Source organism: Anser cygnoides, chromosome 21 (genome assembly GCF_040182565.1).
Source record: "Anser cygnoides isolate HZ-2024a breed goose chromosome 21, Taihu_goose_T2T_genome, whole genome shotgun sequence".
NCBI classification, from domain to species: domain Eukaryota; kingdom Metazoa; phylum Chordata; class Aves; order Anseriformes; family Anatidae; genus Anser; species Anser cygnoides.
Genome location: NC_089893.1, coordinates 2,651,856 through 2,666,183, shown reverse-complemented (window position 1 = coordinate 2,666,183; position 14,328 = coordinate 2,651,856). Strand labels below are relative to the sequence as shown.

Below are 14,328 nucleotides of genomic sequence, written 5' to 3'. Positions count from 1 at the left end.
AAGAAAACTGAGTCGTACTGTATGTTGTCAAGGAGACAAATAAAGCCTGTTGAACTCACAGAAACAGCATTAAAGACATTGGCATGTTTCCTCTTAGTTCTATAAGCGAGCGGTTTGTGACACTGAAGTTCTCCAGATGTTATGTACAGCTGTTGCCTGAACAATATAGATTTCAAAATGACATACCTGAATACAAAAAAAGCAACTTTCTCCTTCCTCTTATCTGTGCTCCTAGGGAATTCTCTATTTACCTTGGTAATGCAGGCTTCTAAGTAGCTGCTCTTGATAATGACTATGTAAGAGCAGACAAGATGTGCAGAGGTCGTAATTGGAAAGGGAAATAACATTTAAGAAGTGAGAAACTGAAGATGCTTTCCATATGGAATAAAATGTAATCAACCTTTTAAATGCAAGGAGTGCTGACTCCTTCTTTGGGCAAAAAATAGTCTGTAAATCACCTGTAGCAGTTCTGCTGGGTAAGTCACCTTGTTACAAATAAATGGAAAACGAGGCTTAGCGTCCAGCATCAATTTATTGCTTTTATATTTTCAGTCATGTTATTTGTTTACCTGCAGCTGAGAGGATACAAGCAAATTCAGGAATGGTGGTGTAGGAGAACTTTTGTGCTGTTTTCCACATTCATAATGGTGAGCATGTTTTGTGTTCGGAGCACGTTTGAGGTCTGTGAGCACATTTGGCTTTGAGCTGGTGCTTGTGTGCGCTAGTGCGAGCGGGGAGCACTGAGCAGGTGCTGCTTCCCTGCTTGCACACGTAGGGCTCTGCCTCTCTGCAAGGCACTGAGAAGGTGCAGGGACTCGCAGTTCTTCTAAGAATAGTTATTTCTGGATTTACTTGCATGAATGGATCTAAATGATTTCCATAACAATTGTCTCTGGAAATTCCAGTACTTGAGGAGTTCTTACTGTTTTTAAGTGAAGAGACAGTGAGGTAAAAGCAGTTTATGCTGAAGCAGTTGCTGGTCCATGGCTAACCTTGGGGTAGGATTCTGGTGCCCTGACTTTACTATTAGCAAGTCACTTTCTTCCATTGATCATTGAAATAAAGGGTGTTAAGGGCCTTAAGCTTCATATGGAGCCATTACAAGACACATCAAGAATCTAACCATGGAGGTATCTCTGAGCGATGGACGCTCAAGTTGCTTAAAGTTCAGATGCTCTACCGCAGTTTGCTTGGATTACATTGAAGGTGGCTTTCCACACATACACCTGTCTTTTATCTCTGGGCTTGGAAGAATCCAGATGCATGCCCGTCAGTGCGTCTGCTTAAATTAGAGGTGACAAATTATTGATAATTAGCATTGCTTTTTGTTTTACCATTGCAAAATGTGAATTTATAAAAGCCAATTTATTTTTATCTTTGGCCTCAGGAACTCCAGAGCAGTTGTACTTATTCTTAATTGCTTGTTTTATGGGTGAAAATTAGGCTGTAATGTGAACTGCAGTGTGAGGAGACTTGGTTAGAACGCTTGCAATGTTTGAATGGCAAGGAGAAAAAACAATGCTGAGGTTTGTCTAATACTTCACAAATTCCAATTTTTATTAAATTTAACAATGCAACCATTTCTAACCATTCTATAACTAAATATAGTAATGAAATTTTATTTGAAGTCAGGAATGTTATCCAGATATGACTTGATGTGTGTAAGATACTGCACATCAATGGAGTGGTACAGATTGTGTTAAATGGGCCTGAAATAATCTTCAGGAAAGAAAATCGTTTTCTATTCTTCTTGACACAAAGTGTTTGTCACAGATATGCATTCTTATCCGCATCTTGTTAGTGAAATCATTATACTTTTCATTACAACTTTTATGCAAATATGCTGGTTTTCCTTGATTAGGTTTGCATGAACACGCTGTAATTACAGGCTGAGGTGATATTAATGTGTAACAATTAAATATGTAATTACTATGTGTAATTACAGCTAGGAGAGCGCGTTGTAATAGCCCGTGCACCATGCCGCCTCACGGGCAGGGTGTCGCCCGCAGGAGCCAGCAGTTGTGATTTTATGCCCATTTGTACCAACAGATCTTTCGGCAGAGTCTTTAGGTGGAAGGGGCTGTTATAGCTGTAGACACGCAGGGTTTTACCTGCACGCCTCCCACAGGAGCTGCAGGGCTCCGGGAGCACACCCGGTGGCCCGGCCATGGGCCTGGTCCCTGCGTGGCTGGCTGGCGTCCTCGCCTCAGGAGCTGGCATTCCTCGGAGCCTCTTCCTCTCCGGGCAGGGATTTGGCGCACACAGCGTTTCCCTCTTCCTGCCCATCTCCTCACAAAGGGAGCCAGCGGCGGAGGAGCCTCGTGTGCCCCCGTCTGGCTTTCCAGAAAGCTCTCCCAGCTCGCGTCCCACTGTCGCTGCGGTGCTGGGCGGGTGCCCGAGGACGCCCTGCAGCTGCGGCCTCCCGCCGACGGGCACCAGAGGATGGGTGCTAGCGCAGCTCAGGGCCACGTATTTAAGATGTGACATGATGCAGGCATGATAAAGGCAGATCATCAGCAAAGGTCAAGTATATTCCATTTGATATCTGATACATCCACAGGAATAGATCTGTTCCTGGTGGGAGGAAGGACTTGGTGCCCAGACAGGGGGGTTAATTTTTAGCTTCAGCCTGCTGGTGCAACTCGTCAGTTCTGTTGGGCTTGGGGAAGGTTTTGTTAATGTGTATGGGGAGGAGAAAGAGACCTGTGCCTGGGAGGTATTTTCAGCCTTCCCGTGCGGTGCTTCCCTTTCTGCAGACGAGCAGAGGCTGTGAGGAGAAGCTTTGTGCTCAGGGACTCTGGGGCTCTGCTGGGGGTCCACGAGAGCTCTTGCTGAGCCTTTCTCTACCACTTAAAAACCTGCTGTGACTTGGAGCTTTGCTAAAGAGAATGACTTAAGGCTAGCTCTTCAACCACGTCTTCTGGACGTGCAGGAGTGCCTGTTTTACCTGGCTCTTAGGACAGCTGGGGGTTGGTTGGTTATGTATATCTAGAGATGAGATCTGTTTTCCTCTTAGTACGCTTTTACTCTGATGCTGTGAGGATGATTTTGCTTTAGCTCCTTTCCATTGATGTGTAGACCAGGCAACAAGAATGCCTGGGGGGTACATCTTGAAGAGGGCTACCATGAAGCAGATAAAATGGTAATACTTTTTCTGCTGGAAGAATACCAATGAGGGACTTGAGGAACCTCCTCAACTGAGGTTTTCTCTGTACTAGAAAAATAGCCGAGGAAGAATACAGATCTAGCCCAGTTAAAAATGCTCCCGATACCTGCATTGCAGTGAGGACACAGCCTAATGGCTAGGGTTTCCGAAACATAAGAAGGAAGAAAGTTTGAGGCGATGGGAGTTTCCTGATAGTGTCCTAATATTGCCTTGTATGAACGCTGCACGCACGCATGTTCCTGTATGGCGTGGGGGCTGGCTTGTCCTGATGCAGCATCGCTTCGTGGGGGACGCAGGAACAGAAGTGTCTCTGGTACAAGGGATCAGTCTGTGCTGTGGTTGCAGACCCCCCAGTGGGAATTTTTCCTCTGTATGACGCTTTGCTGTGTCTTCAGTTGGTGCTAGCAGAAAGAATATACCTGCTAAAATTTTCCTCTTGGAACAAAGTTAAATGGTCTTTTCCAGGGGATTAAGTATTGAGACATTTTCAGATACTGAGGATATCCATTTCTTGCTCTGAGCGAGTTTCAAAGGGTTTGTTTCTATTTGTCAGTCCCTGATGGGGGAGAAGGGATTCCATGTCAGCAGTTGTGGAAATGTACTTTTAGAGATGACTGAATGTAATTAAGAGATGTGTTGGCAAAGGCATGTATTTAAACGTCTTCGCTTTTTTCACAGAATCCTTATTCAAGTGTTCCTGTAGCTGTAATTTCTTTATTTTTGGTTTGGAGTTTGGGTTTTTCTGTCAGCTGATAATGCAACAAGAGCTTCTCTGGTGGCTTTCTTGGAGAGGCAGCGCAGCCTCTGCTTGTTTCCTTCCCGCTGCCTTGCATCCCAGAGCTTGAATTGTGATGGGATTCCTAATGCAAAAGCACAACTTGCTATCTGTAGCTTGAAGAAATGAGTTATTGTGCCAGTAAGAATTGTTTGAAGAATTAAAATTGACCCATTTCCTTCAGGCACAGCGAAGTTAATACTCAAGAGTGTTAACATCGTAGGAGTGATTTGAGAAGTATTATTCATCAAATCCCTGTGCTAATATGTATGTAGGTATAAATAAAAAGGCCTCAAAGGTTGTTTCAGTATTTATTAACCTATCCTCTTCTTCAGGGGCCTAACGTGGCTGCAAAAGCTTGGTCAAGGCTTTTAGTTAGTTGTCTGTGCGCTGTTTCCCACTTCACTGAAGCAGAGAAACCTCTTCCAGGAAAAAAGGCTGTGTCAACCCCTGCTGCAGGAAGCTGCCACCTTCTTGACTACTGTTGCTTACTGTGCCCTTCTCTTGTTAATGGTGTCCTGTCCTGAGTACTACTGTCTGCTAACTTAGGGCTGTTGTCATACACCGGCACAAAACCAAGTAACTTCCAGCAGTTGCAGATAGAGTTCCTCTTGCTGCAACCTGAGCAGCTGTGGGCTCTGGAGTGAGCCGCAACTGAGGTGGTGCCCGTGCCATCACCAAAACATGCACAGAAGCTCAGGACAGGTCTGCTCCTGTGAAACTTTATGTGATAGACAGCATTAGATCTTGCACTTTTAATTTTTCTAAGATTTAGCTCGGAGCTAGGGTCTGTATTCGCTGTATTTTAATACTACAGCATAAAAGCACCATTTTTCTTTATCTAGAATTTTGCATGTAACTTACTATATTTGTACTAATTTTATTTTTTCTCTGTTTTCTTTAGGTAAGTGGATACAATTTGAATGTTAAATGTTCTGCATTGGACAGCTGCTGAATCTGGACGCTGGAAACCATGAGCCAGTTGTCAGCTGAGAGATGCTTCCTTAGTAAGTCTAGAAACACCGGACGGCGAGAGCTGTGGTGTCTCCCTGCAGCACGGATGGGGGTCAGCCTTGTGTTGGTCAGAGACACTCACCTTCTGGATGCTGGCATTTTCGGTGGCTTGTTTGGATAGGCAGTGGCCTTTCCTGTCACCTGGGAAGTGCTGATAACTTTGGGTGGCAGGTTGCCTTTTTTTTTTTTTTCCTTTAAAGCATCTACAGTGGTTTTTTTTTTTTTTTTTTGTTTTGGTTTGGTTTTTTTCTTCCTTTCTCTGGGATTCTCCCACTTGGTTGAGGAGAGGAGAACTCACACTTCCTCTCTCACCACTGCTATGAAAACCCATTTAGTCTTTCCCATACAATGATTTTTCGGTCTGATTTTTTCCATTCTATGCTTAGGATTGTTGTTCTTCAAAGAGTAAATTTTAAATACAATTTGATTCCTTGGCTTGGGAGTGTTCTTCAGCTTAGTGTTGAAAGGGAGCATGAGGTAAGAGGCAGGATTTTCTTTTTTTTTTTTTTTTTTTTTTTTTTTTTTTAAATAATGCTTAACCTAGAATTAAATTCAGAGGAGTGCCTGGAGAAAATAAGATCTGTGATCAGATTCTCAGAATACTTTTTTGTCTTATCTAATAAGCAAGAGAAGCTAGTAGAGGGAATTATATGCTGGAAGGGGAATTTTAATAGCAACAGATATGCAAAGAAGAAAGCATCTCAAGTGAATAAAGAATGCAGACTGGTAAATGACAGATCTTTTCCCTGTTTGAAGAATGCAACCGTTTTGTGGTACAAACCTAAAACCTGGCCTTCCCCACCAGAGCTAGAGAAGACTCAGCGTCTACCTTGAGGTTCTGAGGTTGTGAGAATCCATGGTTCTTGCCTGTTGATGTGGAAGCCTCCCAACCAGAAATAAATTAGGATAAAGTAGCAGTTCCAAAACCATTCTGTAGCATCCTCACTTCTGATTGTACAAAGCTCGTCTATGTAAATGAATTTGTTTTGCAGCCCCACTTCTAAGGGGTGATACTTCTGAGTGATACACATCCATAATTTCAGTTCAGTTACTTATTGGAGAGGACGTTGCATTTTAATGCAGGTACAATCATGATCAGCTATCTGAACACAGGGGGCAGTTTCCTTCTTTTACTAATGCCAGGGCATGTTACAGGAAAATACTGGGAGTTGGCTGCTCTCAGAGTCTTTTTGTCTAAGAATCCAGTTAAATACCAGCATTTTGTCTAATGCCTGGAGGTGTCATTTAAGCAGCTGTGTTCTAGAGGCAGGGCTCTGGGGAAAACACAGGGTTGGCTTTTCTTTGTTTCAGATGTGTTGTCATAAGTTGGAGTGTATGCAGGAGGCAGTCTTACAAGATCTGAGTACTATTGGCAGTTGAGGAGCTGGTGCCATTCAGGGTCAGTTATGTGACTGTACTGTAGCTAATTCCAATTAAAGCAGAAAGCATTTTCAATTTTTTAAAAAAGAAAATGTTAAAAGCTTTAATTTACTGCAGTGAACTGTGGCTCATGGTCTAAGCTGGGCAGACAAGTCCCATTGTGCAGGCCTCCATGTTAAAGTAACACAAATTCTGGTTTTCAACGATGCGTGTGTGGTGACATAAAGGACTGAAAGAGCCAGCCTGTGTAGTTGCAGGTACTGGCTAGGGGCAGAAGCTGCGAGGTGCTGTCCCAGATGAGCTGCCCTCTTCAGCTCTGGAGCCACGGACTGCTGTGCACAGGTTGCTGTTTTCAGCCAGGATGCTCGAGACGTGCGGACGGTGAGGCTCAGCAGGCTCTGCGCGCCTGCCTTTCGTATGCAAAGCCAGATGTGTGGAGTGGTCTGCTAATTAGAAGGGAAAAATGGGAATGGGAGCAAAATAAATTATCATTCCAAGTAGGAGCCATTTAGTAAAAAATACTTGTGTAATGTGTTAGAATCCCTTTTTTGAGCAATAACACCCTCATCGTTGTATTCAAACACTGAGATAAATGCATCAATCTAAATTCATGATTTTGGTTTTTTCATATAGTTGCTAATTATTGAACATAACTAGTTTATTCATAATTTCTTTTCTCCTTCTGCTTGATAGCCTTAATCCTGTATTTGTGCGGCTGTCATTCCCATGGTAACAGACTAGTTTCTGAAGCAGAAGATTATTAAATACAGAATAGTACATTAAAATAATGTTAAGGTTCTGACTTAGAGACTTTCACATGGGGGCAAACTTCAAAAAAAGAGAACATTTTTACAAAAAGCAATTTACTTTGCCAGTAATGTTCTCTATTCCCATAGCTATTACTGAAGAGATTTGAGTAACAGCCTGCTCCCTCGCAACCCATCTCCTCCTCCCGCTTTGCAGAGAAATCCTAATCTTGTGTTTGTGTCGTCAGTCTGTTTCCATGGTAACTGTCACAAACGTATCGTGACCTCACAACAGGATGGCAAAGGACGAAAATGCGCGTTGAGAGGCGGTATTAAAAATGATCATCAAAAACAAAGAAAAACCTCAAGCCCTGGTGGGCGTAACAAGACATAATAGAGAAAAAGGCGACGGGGTTGTGGTACGCTGGTCTGGTAGCTTGTATGTGTACATATATAGCCACAGTTACTTTGCCTCCTGATCTTGCTTTGCAGAAACTTTCCTATAAAACCATGTTAACACTCTATTTATTCCATCGCCTTCGTGGCAGTGTCGGGTGTCCAAGGTGGCAACAGTACAGCAAAAGGGTGAACAGATGGTTTCCTTTAACTTGTGATTTGAATAGCAGGGCTGACAGCTGAATGGGCACGCTACCTTTTTGTAGTGTCAAACGTTTACCCTTTTAGCTTCTGGAATCTGTTTTCTGCCATGGGTCATATATGAGTGGGGACAAGGCACTAATTGTGGCTTTGCTGCAGCATGGAACCCTGTAGAAAGCAAATTTGTGGTGATCTGCAATAAAGGACTTCAACAAGGTGCGTTTTACACGTTTACAAAAACAGATTTTCATTAATTAAAACTGAAGCTAAAATTTGAAAGAGGATTAGGAAGGATTAATAAAGAAAGGTAGTGAAGAGGCTTGATTATCTGCCGTGGAGATATCGGCTGAACATGTCGCGGATGATGAGATGGAGTAGAAAATTTGTGCATACCTGGGATTGGTGGATGTGGCAACTTCTGATGCTCTTTGCTCATTTGTGCTGACCAGGCTGATGCGGTAAGTTTCCCAAAGAGAAATTTGCCCCTGTAAGTGCCCTGACAAGAGCTGCTCCTCTTTTCCTCTGCTCGGAGCAGGTGGGAGAGAAGCTCTTGGCATAAGGTAACGTGGGAGCAGGGTTGGGTGTCCCTGCTGTCAGGACAGAGGCTTTTACTTCCTCCTTTTGGAGAAGAAGCACGTTGTCCGGGGGTTTGGTTTTGGTGATCTGCTTTCCTTAGGATTTGAGAGGGATGTTAGCAGGTACATTTGAAGGCATCTTGCCAAGGCTTTCATCCTGCAGCCAGCAAGAGATGACTTTGGCTGTTGATGGGCTCTGGTGCCTGCCTCTGGTGACTTTCCTGGAGCAAATGCATCCGCTGATGTCAGGAGCACGGAGCCGTGCTACCACTTTGACAGCCTCTTTTGTGATCCTTTTCAGAGCCCTCAGTTAAGATAGTATTATTGGCAATTTTGGTGTGTATCATGATGGCTAGCAGCGCTAAGGAGGGGTCTCCAAAGGGAAGTTCTTGTTCTCATCCAAGGAGCTGTGTGTACAAGTATGATCCAGCCCCTGAGGGGAGGGCTGAGAAGGACCGAGGTGTGCCGGCTGGTCCGCGCAAGTGGGGTTTGGAGCAAGTGCTTGTATTACACTGCCTTTGAGCTTGACCATTTCCTAAATACCAAGCATGTAGCACACAAAGATGATAAAAATAGAGAACTACATACAGAAAGTTACTGCTGCTTGAATGCTATCTTCATTTGCAGATGCTTAAAGCAGTGAAGCCATGTAGAGAAAGTGTGGCTGTCTGCATACTTCATGTATTTTTAATACAATCCTTTATAGCACTAATAAGATCTTTGTGCAGCTTGAGCTTCAGCAAGTGTTGCTGGCCACACCGAATAATAATCGGTATGTGTACACTAGATTTTTGCAGACAGCTGCAAACTTTTTCTGTGCACGCTGTGTGGCTGTGGATGCGCGGTGCCTGCGTTCCTGGCTTGCCCCTCGTGCCAGCACGCAGCGAAGCGATGTGCGGCCACACGAGAGGAATTCAGAATGGGCCAGGCTGGGGCGAGGGCGGGGTGAACTGGTCTGAATGGAAAAAGCCTCTTGTGGGCATTTCCAGCCGTGTGCTGGGGTGGTGCTCACAAGAACAGCATCGTCTTGATGCCTTTTTTTTTTTTTTTTAATCCCTTTTTTTCTCTAGGAGTAACATGTAGGGCTCGATTGATTTGTATAACATGTGCTTCAGTATTCCCTTTCTCTTTTAAGCAGTTTCTCTGTCCTCTTACTTCTAAAGATCTTAAGCATCATTTTCCTCTTCAATTGGTGATGCCGGAAGAGTTGAGCAAGCACAGATTTCTGCGTTCCATAAACCATAAGGTCCTGCCTGCAACTTAAATCTCTTTATTTGCTTTGTTATTGCTTTTCACATATGTTTGGTTATAACAAACAAGTTTTCCCTCTGGAGATGGACTTTAAAAAAAAAAAAAGAAAGAAAGAAAAAGGGGGAGAAAAAAGGCTATAAGGAAACATTATCAGAGTATCTTGTTTCACTCTTCGCCTTAAGAAATACTTGACTTCAAAAGAAAATAGCAGTAGGTCTCCTAGTTTTTGTACCTTTCCTTTGTTCCATTTGTAATGTGTGCTGGCTAACTTTTGTTTTAGACTACAGCCTACAGTGACTTCACAAGACAGTTTTGTAAAATGATAGTGCTGTAACACTTTCTTCAGTGGATTTCGATGTTTCTTCCACCACTGACACGTTCCGGTGGCAGCTTCCACTTGTGTGGGAGTGTGCATCCCCTGTGAGTATCCTTCATAAGTGCATGTACAAGAGGGAAATGACAAAGTTAGCAGAAAAATATCCTTTGAAAGTAGGGCATCTTCGTTTCTCGTCTCTTGCAGAGCTGCTTCTGTTTTGTAACTGTCGTCTTTTCCCTCCCTCCCCAGCCAGCCCTCTGCCTCGTGGGTAATTTATGACCGAGTTCACTGAAATTCTGCATTTGGCTGATACATTGAAAAATCCATTTGCTATCAATGACTTCCTTTAATATAAAAGGAAGTAGATTTATGGGAAGAGGAGCACTGGCATCACAAGTACCCTTTATCTTTCCTCTTTTAGTTCATTCACTCCTAACCTGTGTCTGTTTGAACCAGGAGCATTATTGGTGTTCTGAAAGATTAGGATTTGAAACCGTAAATTTAACTCTGATTTCTGCCTCCTGGGAGATAACCTGAGGACACGGGGCTTCAGTTGCATTAAAACACAGAGGTATGCTCCCTTCTGTGCTGTGCCCATTTTTTAATATTTTCTTGAGCTTTTCCCATTGAAGATAGAGGGTGAGGAATGAAAGTCTGAACTGGGAAGCAATGATTTTTACTTTTAACTTGATTCTTTCCCTGCTTTTGTGCAAAAATATGATGGGGCTTTAAAAATGATGTAATAACTGACTTTTAAGGATATAATCCAAAGTGAAAGTCACAGTTACGACCTCTGAATGGAAAATGTTTCCAGAAGTCGGTGTAAATCTGCAGTAAATGGTAAGGTGGTGTGACCAGCAGCCGCTGAACCCATGGCACCGGGGAGACGATGGGCTGAGCGCAGCTACCGAAAGGTCACCGCAGTGGTGCCTGTGGATTGAGCACCGATCAACAAGTTATCTTCAAATTATCTTCTCTGCCTCACTTTTCAATTCAAGAGCCATGCCAGTGTGCTAATCCCTGGGCTCCAGGAAATGTGAAAGAGCTCTGGAGCAGCAAGGCAGGGCAAAATTAAATTGGCATTGGGGTTGCTTGGTTGAAGGGGACAGGAGATGACGTATGAACCCAATGCAGTTTGACTTCTAGAACAAATGAATTGGAGGTAAAAATATTTCTCCCAAAAAAGGGGTAGAAAAGCACTGTGGTTTGTAATGGAGTACTCAGCCTAAAATAATTTTAGTGGGTTTCATGGAAAGATCACTTCCAATGTTAATTGACGTGCCTTTTTGCTTGAAAAGGATAATGTTACTAAGTGAGTAATGAGGCTGTTTTTCAAGACATCGGAAAGCTGAATTGGGATATTTTCCAAAGTCTGGCAAGTGCAGAGGTTGAGCCGCTGCTGGCGAGATGAAATGCCTTGCTGAGGTCTGGCCAGGCAGGTGACCAAGGACCGTGGCCCAGTCGAGTGCTGGGGACGTGGGGCGGTGAGCGGGGCGATGTCGGCGGTGTGCTGCTGTGTGCGCCGGTGCTGCTGTGCACCTGCCCCGGGAAGCTGCATCTGAAGCTCGAGCCCGCAGCAGCAGCCAGCGGCCGCTCCTCTACATGGGGTGCATGGGGGATGCTCGGCTGTCCCCATCGAGCCGCGTGCCCACGCACTGCTCAGCTCCTCTGTAAAGGATAGGAACGCAGTGACGAACCGGCGGAACACAAGGCTGCAGCAAAGGCAGTGTGCTTCCAAAAAATGAACAAGAATTAGATGGAAAATTCTTGCATTTTGTTCATTTTGATGAATTCCTTAAGTTGGATGTCTAATTGTGCTCAATTATTGCAGTCTAGTGCAGATAGGTTAATAGTTTCTAGACATTGATGTGCATTGATTTCTTTCTTGGGCTTTGAGACAATAGTCAATTTATAAAGAACGACTAACTTTGGTTTACTGTCAATTGTTAGGGTTTTTTTGCATTGCTGCTGCTGTATTATTGGCAGCCATTAAATTGATTCAATTTGAAAACTGAATGAGAAATTAGTGTGTTCTTATGTGGACATGTTTCAACTAAATTATTAAATGAAGTGGTTGACTTTTCTATCTGAATTAAACAAGTAGAAAAACTATAATTAACTATTTCATTGACTGGGGAGAAGCTGGAAAATTGACGTAAGGTGTTGACCTCTGATTTTTTTTTTCTTCCCTGTTCTGTGGAAGCCAGGGTGAGCTTTAACAGGGATAAAAGACGAGACTGGTATATATAATTTGCTCCCAGAAATACAAATGTTTTCATTTCATTCTTGCACATCTCTTTTGCTTTATTTCGCCTTTCCCTCGGAAAGGTTATCTGGCAGTCTCTGATACTTGCCAGTGCAATGATCCTTACAGCTCTGTATCGTATCGCTCACCCTTGTAAAGAGGTGCCTTTGGATGTGCCAGAGGCGCGGGCTCCTTGGGAGACCTTGCAGTGCACCGACAATACTGAACGCAGTTTTAATTATGGCTCAGAGGGATGGGGGGGAAAGATGTTTTTTTTTTTCCTTCAGTAGGAAAGGCACGTAGCTGCTCCAGTGACAAACACGCTGAAGCTTTGCTGTCCGCCTTCCTGTGTGTCTGTGTCCCAAGCACTGTGCAGAAGGCATGTTTCAGTTCTTGAGCTCTGCAGCAGAAACAGGCTTGGCCCAGGGTGAATTGCATGCCCTCCGCTTACCCCTTGTGATATAAATGAAGTGGTCTGCAACTACAGCGTCTCGGTACAGTACACTTTGAAGATGCTTCACTAGTATATACCATTATTTATACTCGATCTGCATTTGTACTCTGCAAGACCAGTTACGTGGCACTAACCTGCTCTTTTTGGAAACAGACACGGATGTTGATGGCTGGGCAGAGATGAGGTGCAGCTGGTCACAGCCCTGCCCTGAGATCTGGGACTGGAATTCAGGCAGTTTTCTCTCCTGTTTCTTGTTGGGCCTGGCATTTGTTTTGGTTGGTTTTCATGATTAATGAGCACGTTGCACGGCCTTCCCTGCCCTCGCCCTGCTTTGTACTCTTCTGGCGCTTTGTAGCTCTCCTAGCACCGGTGCCTGCGGCAGTCTGACTTAACTTGGCTGTACCCACTTACTGGTTGTTGGCTTTTCTTAAAGAAAAGAAAGAAAGCAATGCAGCACTACCGTTGGTTTGGATATTTGCCTAATAAAACGTGTGCCACTTATATGTCATAATCAACTTTTCCGGGAAGATTCCAGCAAGTCTCGAATAATACAAGGTGCTTCGTTCAAGTCTCGGGGATGCTAGCAGATGTCCTGCACCCGTTGTTAGGCCAAGATTCAACAGCTGCTCTGCTGCCAAATATGTTAAGTATGATGGGTAGACATTTACTTGGCACAGCTGCCCATTCCTGGTAAAATGCTAGAAAATGCGTCATATTATTATCTTGTGAACTTTGAAGCTCACAGATGGAAAGCAGCATGTAATAAATGATTGGTGAGAGTCCATTATAATAGCCATTGCAAAACCTCCCTCCGGCTCCACGGGGGTGCATGGCCCTGGTTTACAGATAGAGAAACGGAGAAGTGTGTAAGTGGGAGAAACTGAAGTTTGTAGCAGCGGCAAGTCTTCCAGATGTTGAACATTTCAGCCTAGAGTCCATCCTTACACAAGAGAGAGTGGTACTAGCCAGGTTGCAAGGGCTGTGGTTAGTATTAACCAGCAATGTAAACTGGTAATTATACAGAAGTCCCTTGTACGTGAAGTACCACCAGCTGTTTATTACAGAAGAGTACATCATTGTTTTCTGAGTAGCAGGCATTTTTCTTTGCTTTATTTGCATGCAAAATAACATACACTTTTTTGAAAGCTGGGTACATGTGGATCTGTATAACGCTACAAACAGAGATGAAGGATCACATTTTTTAGCAATACATGCTACACTACTTTGATCTAGGAAAATACTTGCTTTTTATTAAGAATATCCAAGTCACTCTCCTAATACAAAATTATATTAAGCATATAAAATTGGATTTCTTGGCACTGTGTGGCATTAGTAATTAATTTTTTGTTGTTGTTCAAACGTAATGCATTTTTTCTATCTCAGGTCTGCATCTAAATGCCATAAAGCAATGTTACTATCTTTATTAACTTAAGGTTTCACTAGGAATTGCTTGGGACTTTATGGAGTACGTTGTATTTTGCTACGAGGTGGATGTGGCAGGTACAGTTATGTTTACCTGATTTGGGAAACAGAATGCATTTTATTTTATTTATTTTTAATTGGATAAGCCAGCCCAGCATACCTTGATGAGGTTCTTCACTATAATGAAAGCTACTGGGTGACCTGGGGAAGCAATATTTTAGTTCTGCAACCAAAAATTCTTGGAAGTCTTGTATGACACTGGTGGGGTCTGTTAAGTTTGTTCACATATCCCTGTCTTATTCATGGCAGCTCCTTTAACCTTACCTTATCTATTTTTAATCATACTATGCTGTAATAAGTATATATGATAGCTAGTTTGGTGGGAGA

At 43.4% G+C, this 14,328-nt stretch overlaps 1 protein-coding gene across 12 annotated transcripts in view; it reads left to right on the top strand.

Moving 5' to 3' along the window:
- The window catches only part of CADM1 (cell adhesion molecule 1), a 181,708-nt gene that overhangs the window by 40,052 nt on the left and 127,328 nt on the right, over positions 1 to 14,328 (top strand). The window contains exon 1 of one of the 12 annotated variants that reach the window (XM_013187136.3): positions 4,870 to 4,948. The exons of 10 other annotated variants lie outside the window; for them this stretch is intronic. In XM_013187136.3, the coding sequence (XP_013042590.1) occupies positions 4,915 to 4,948 (34 nt within the window). In that variant the 5' untranslated portion in view covers positions 4,870 to 4,914. Of the gene's footprint in view, positions 1 to 4,869; positions 4,949 to 6,616; positions 6,717 to 14,328 lie in introns of those variants that run through there. One more of the 12 variants, XM_013187134.3, reaches the window with a different exon arrangement.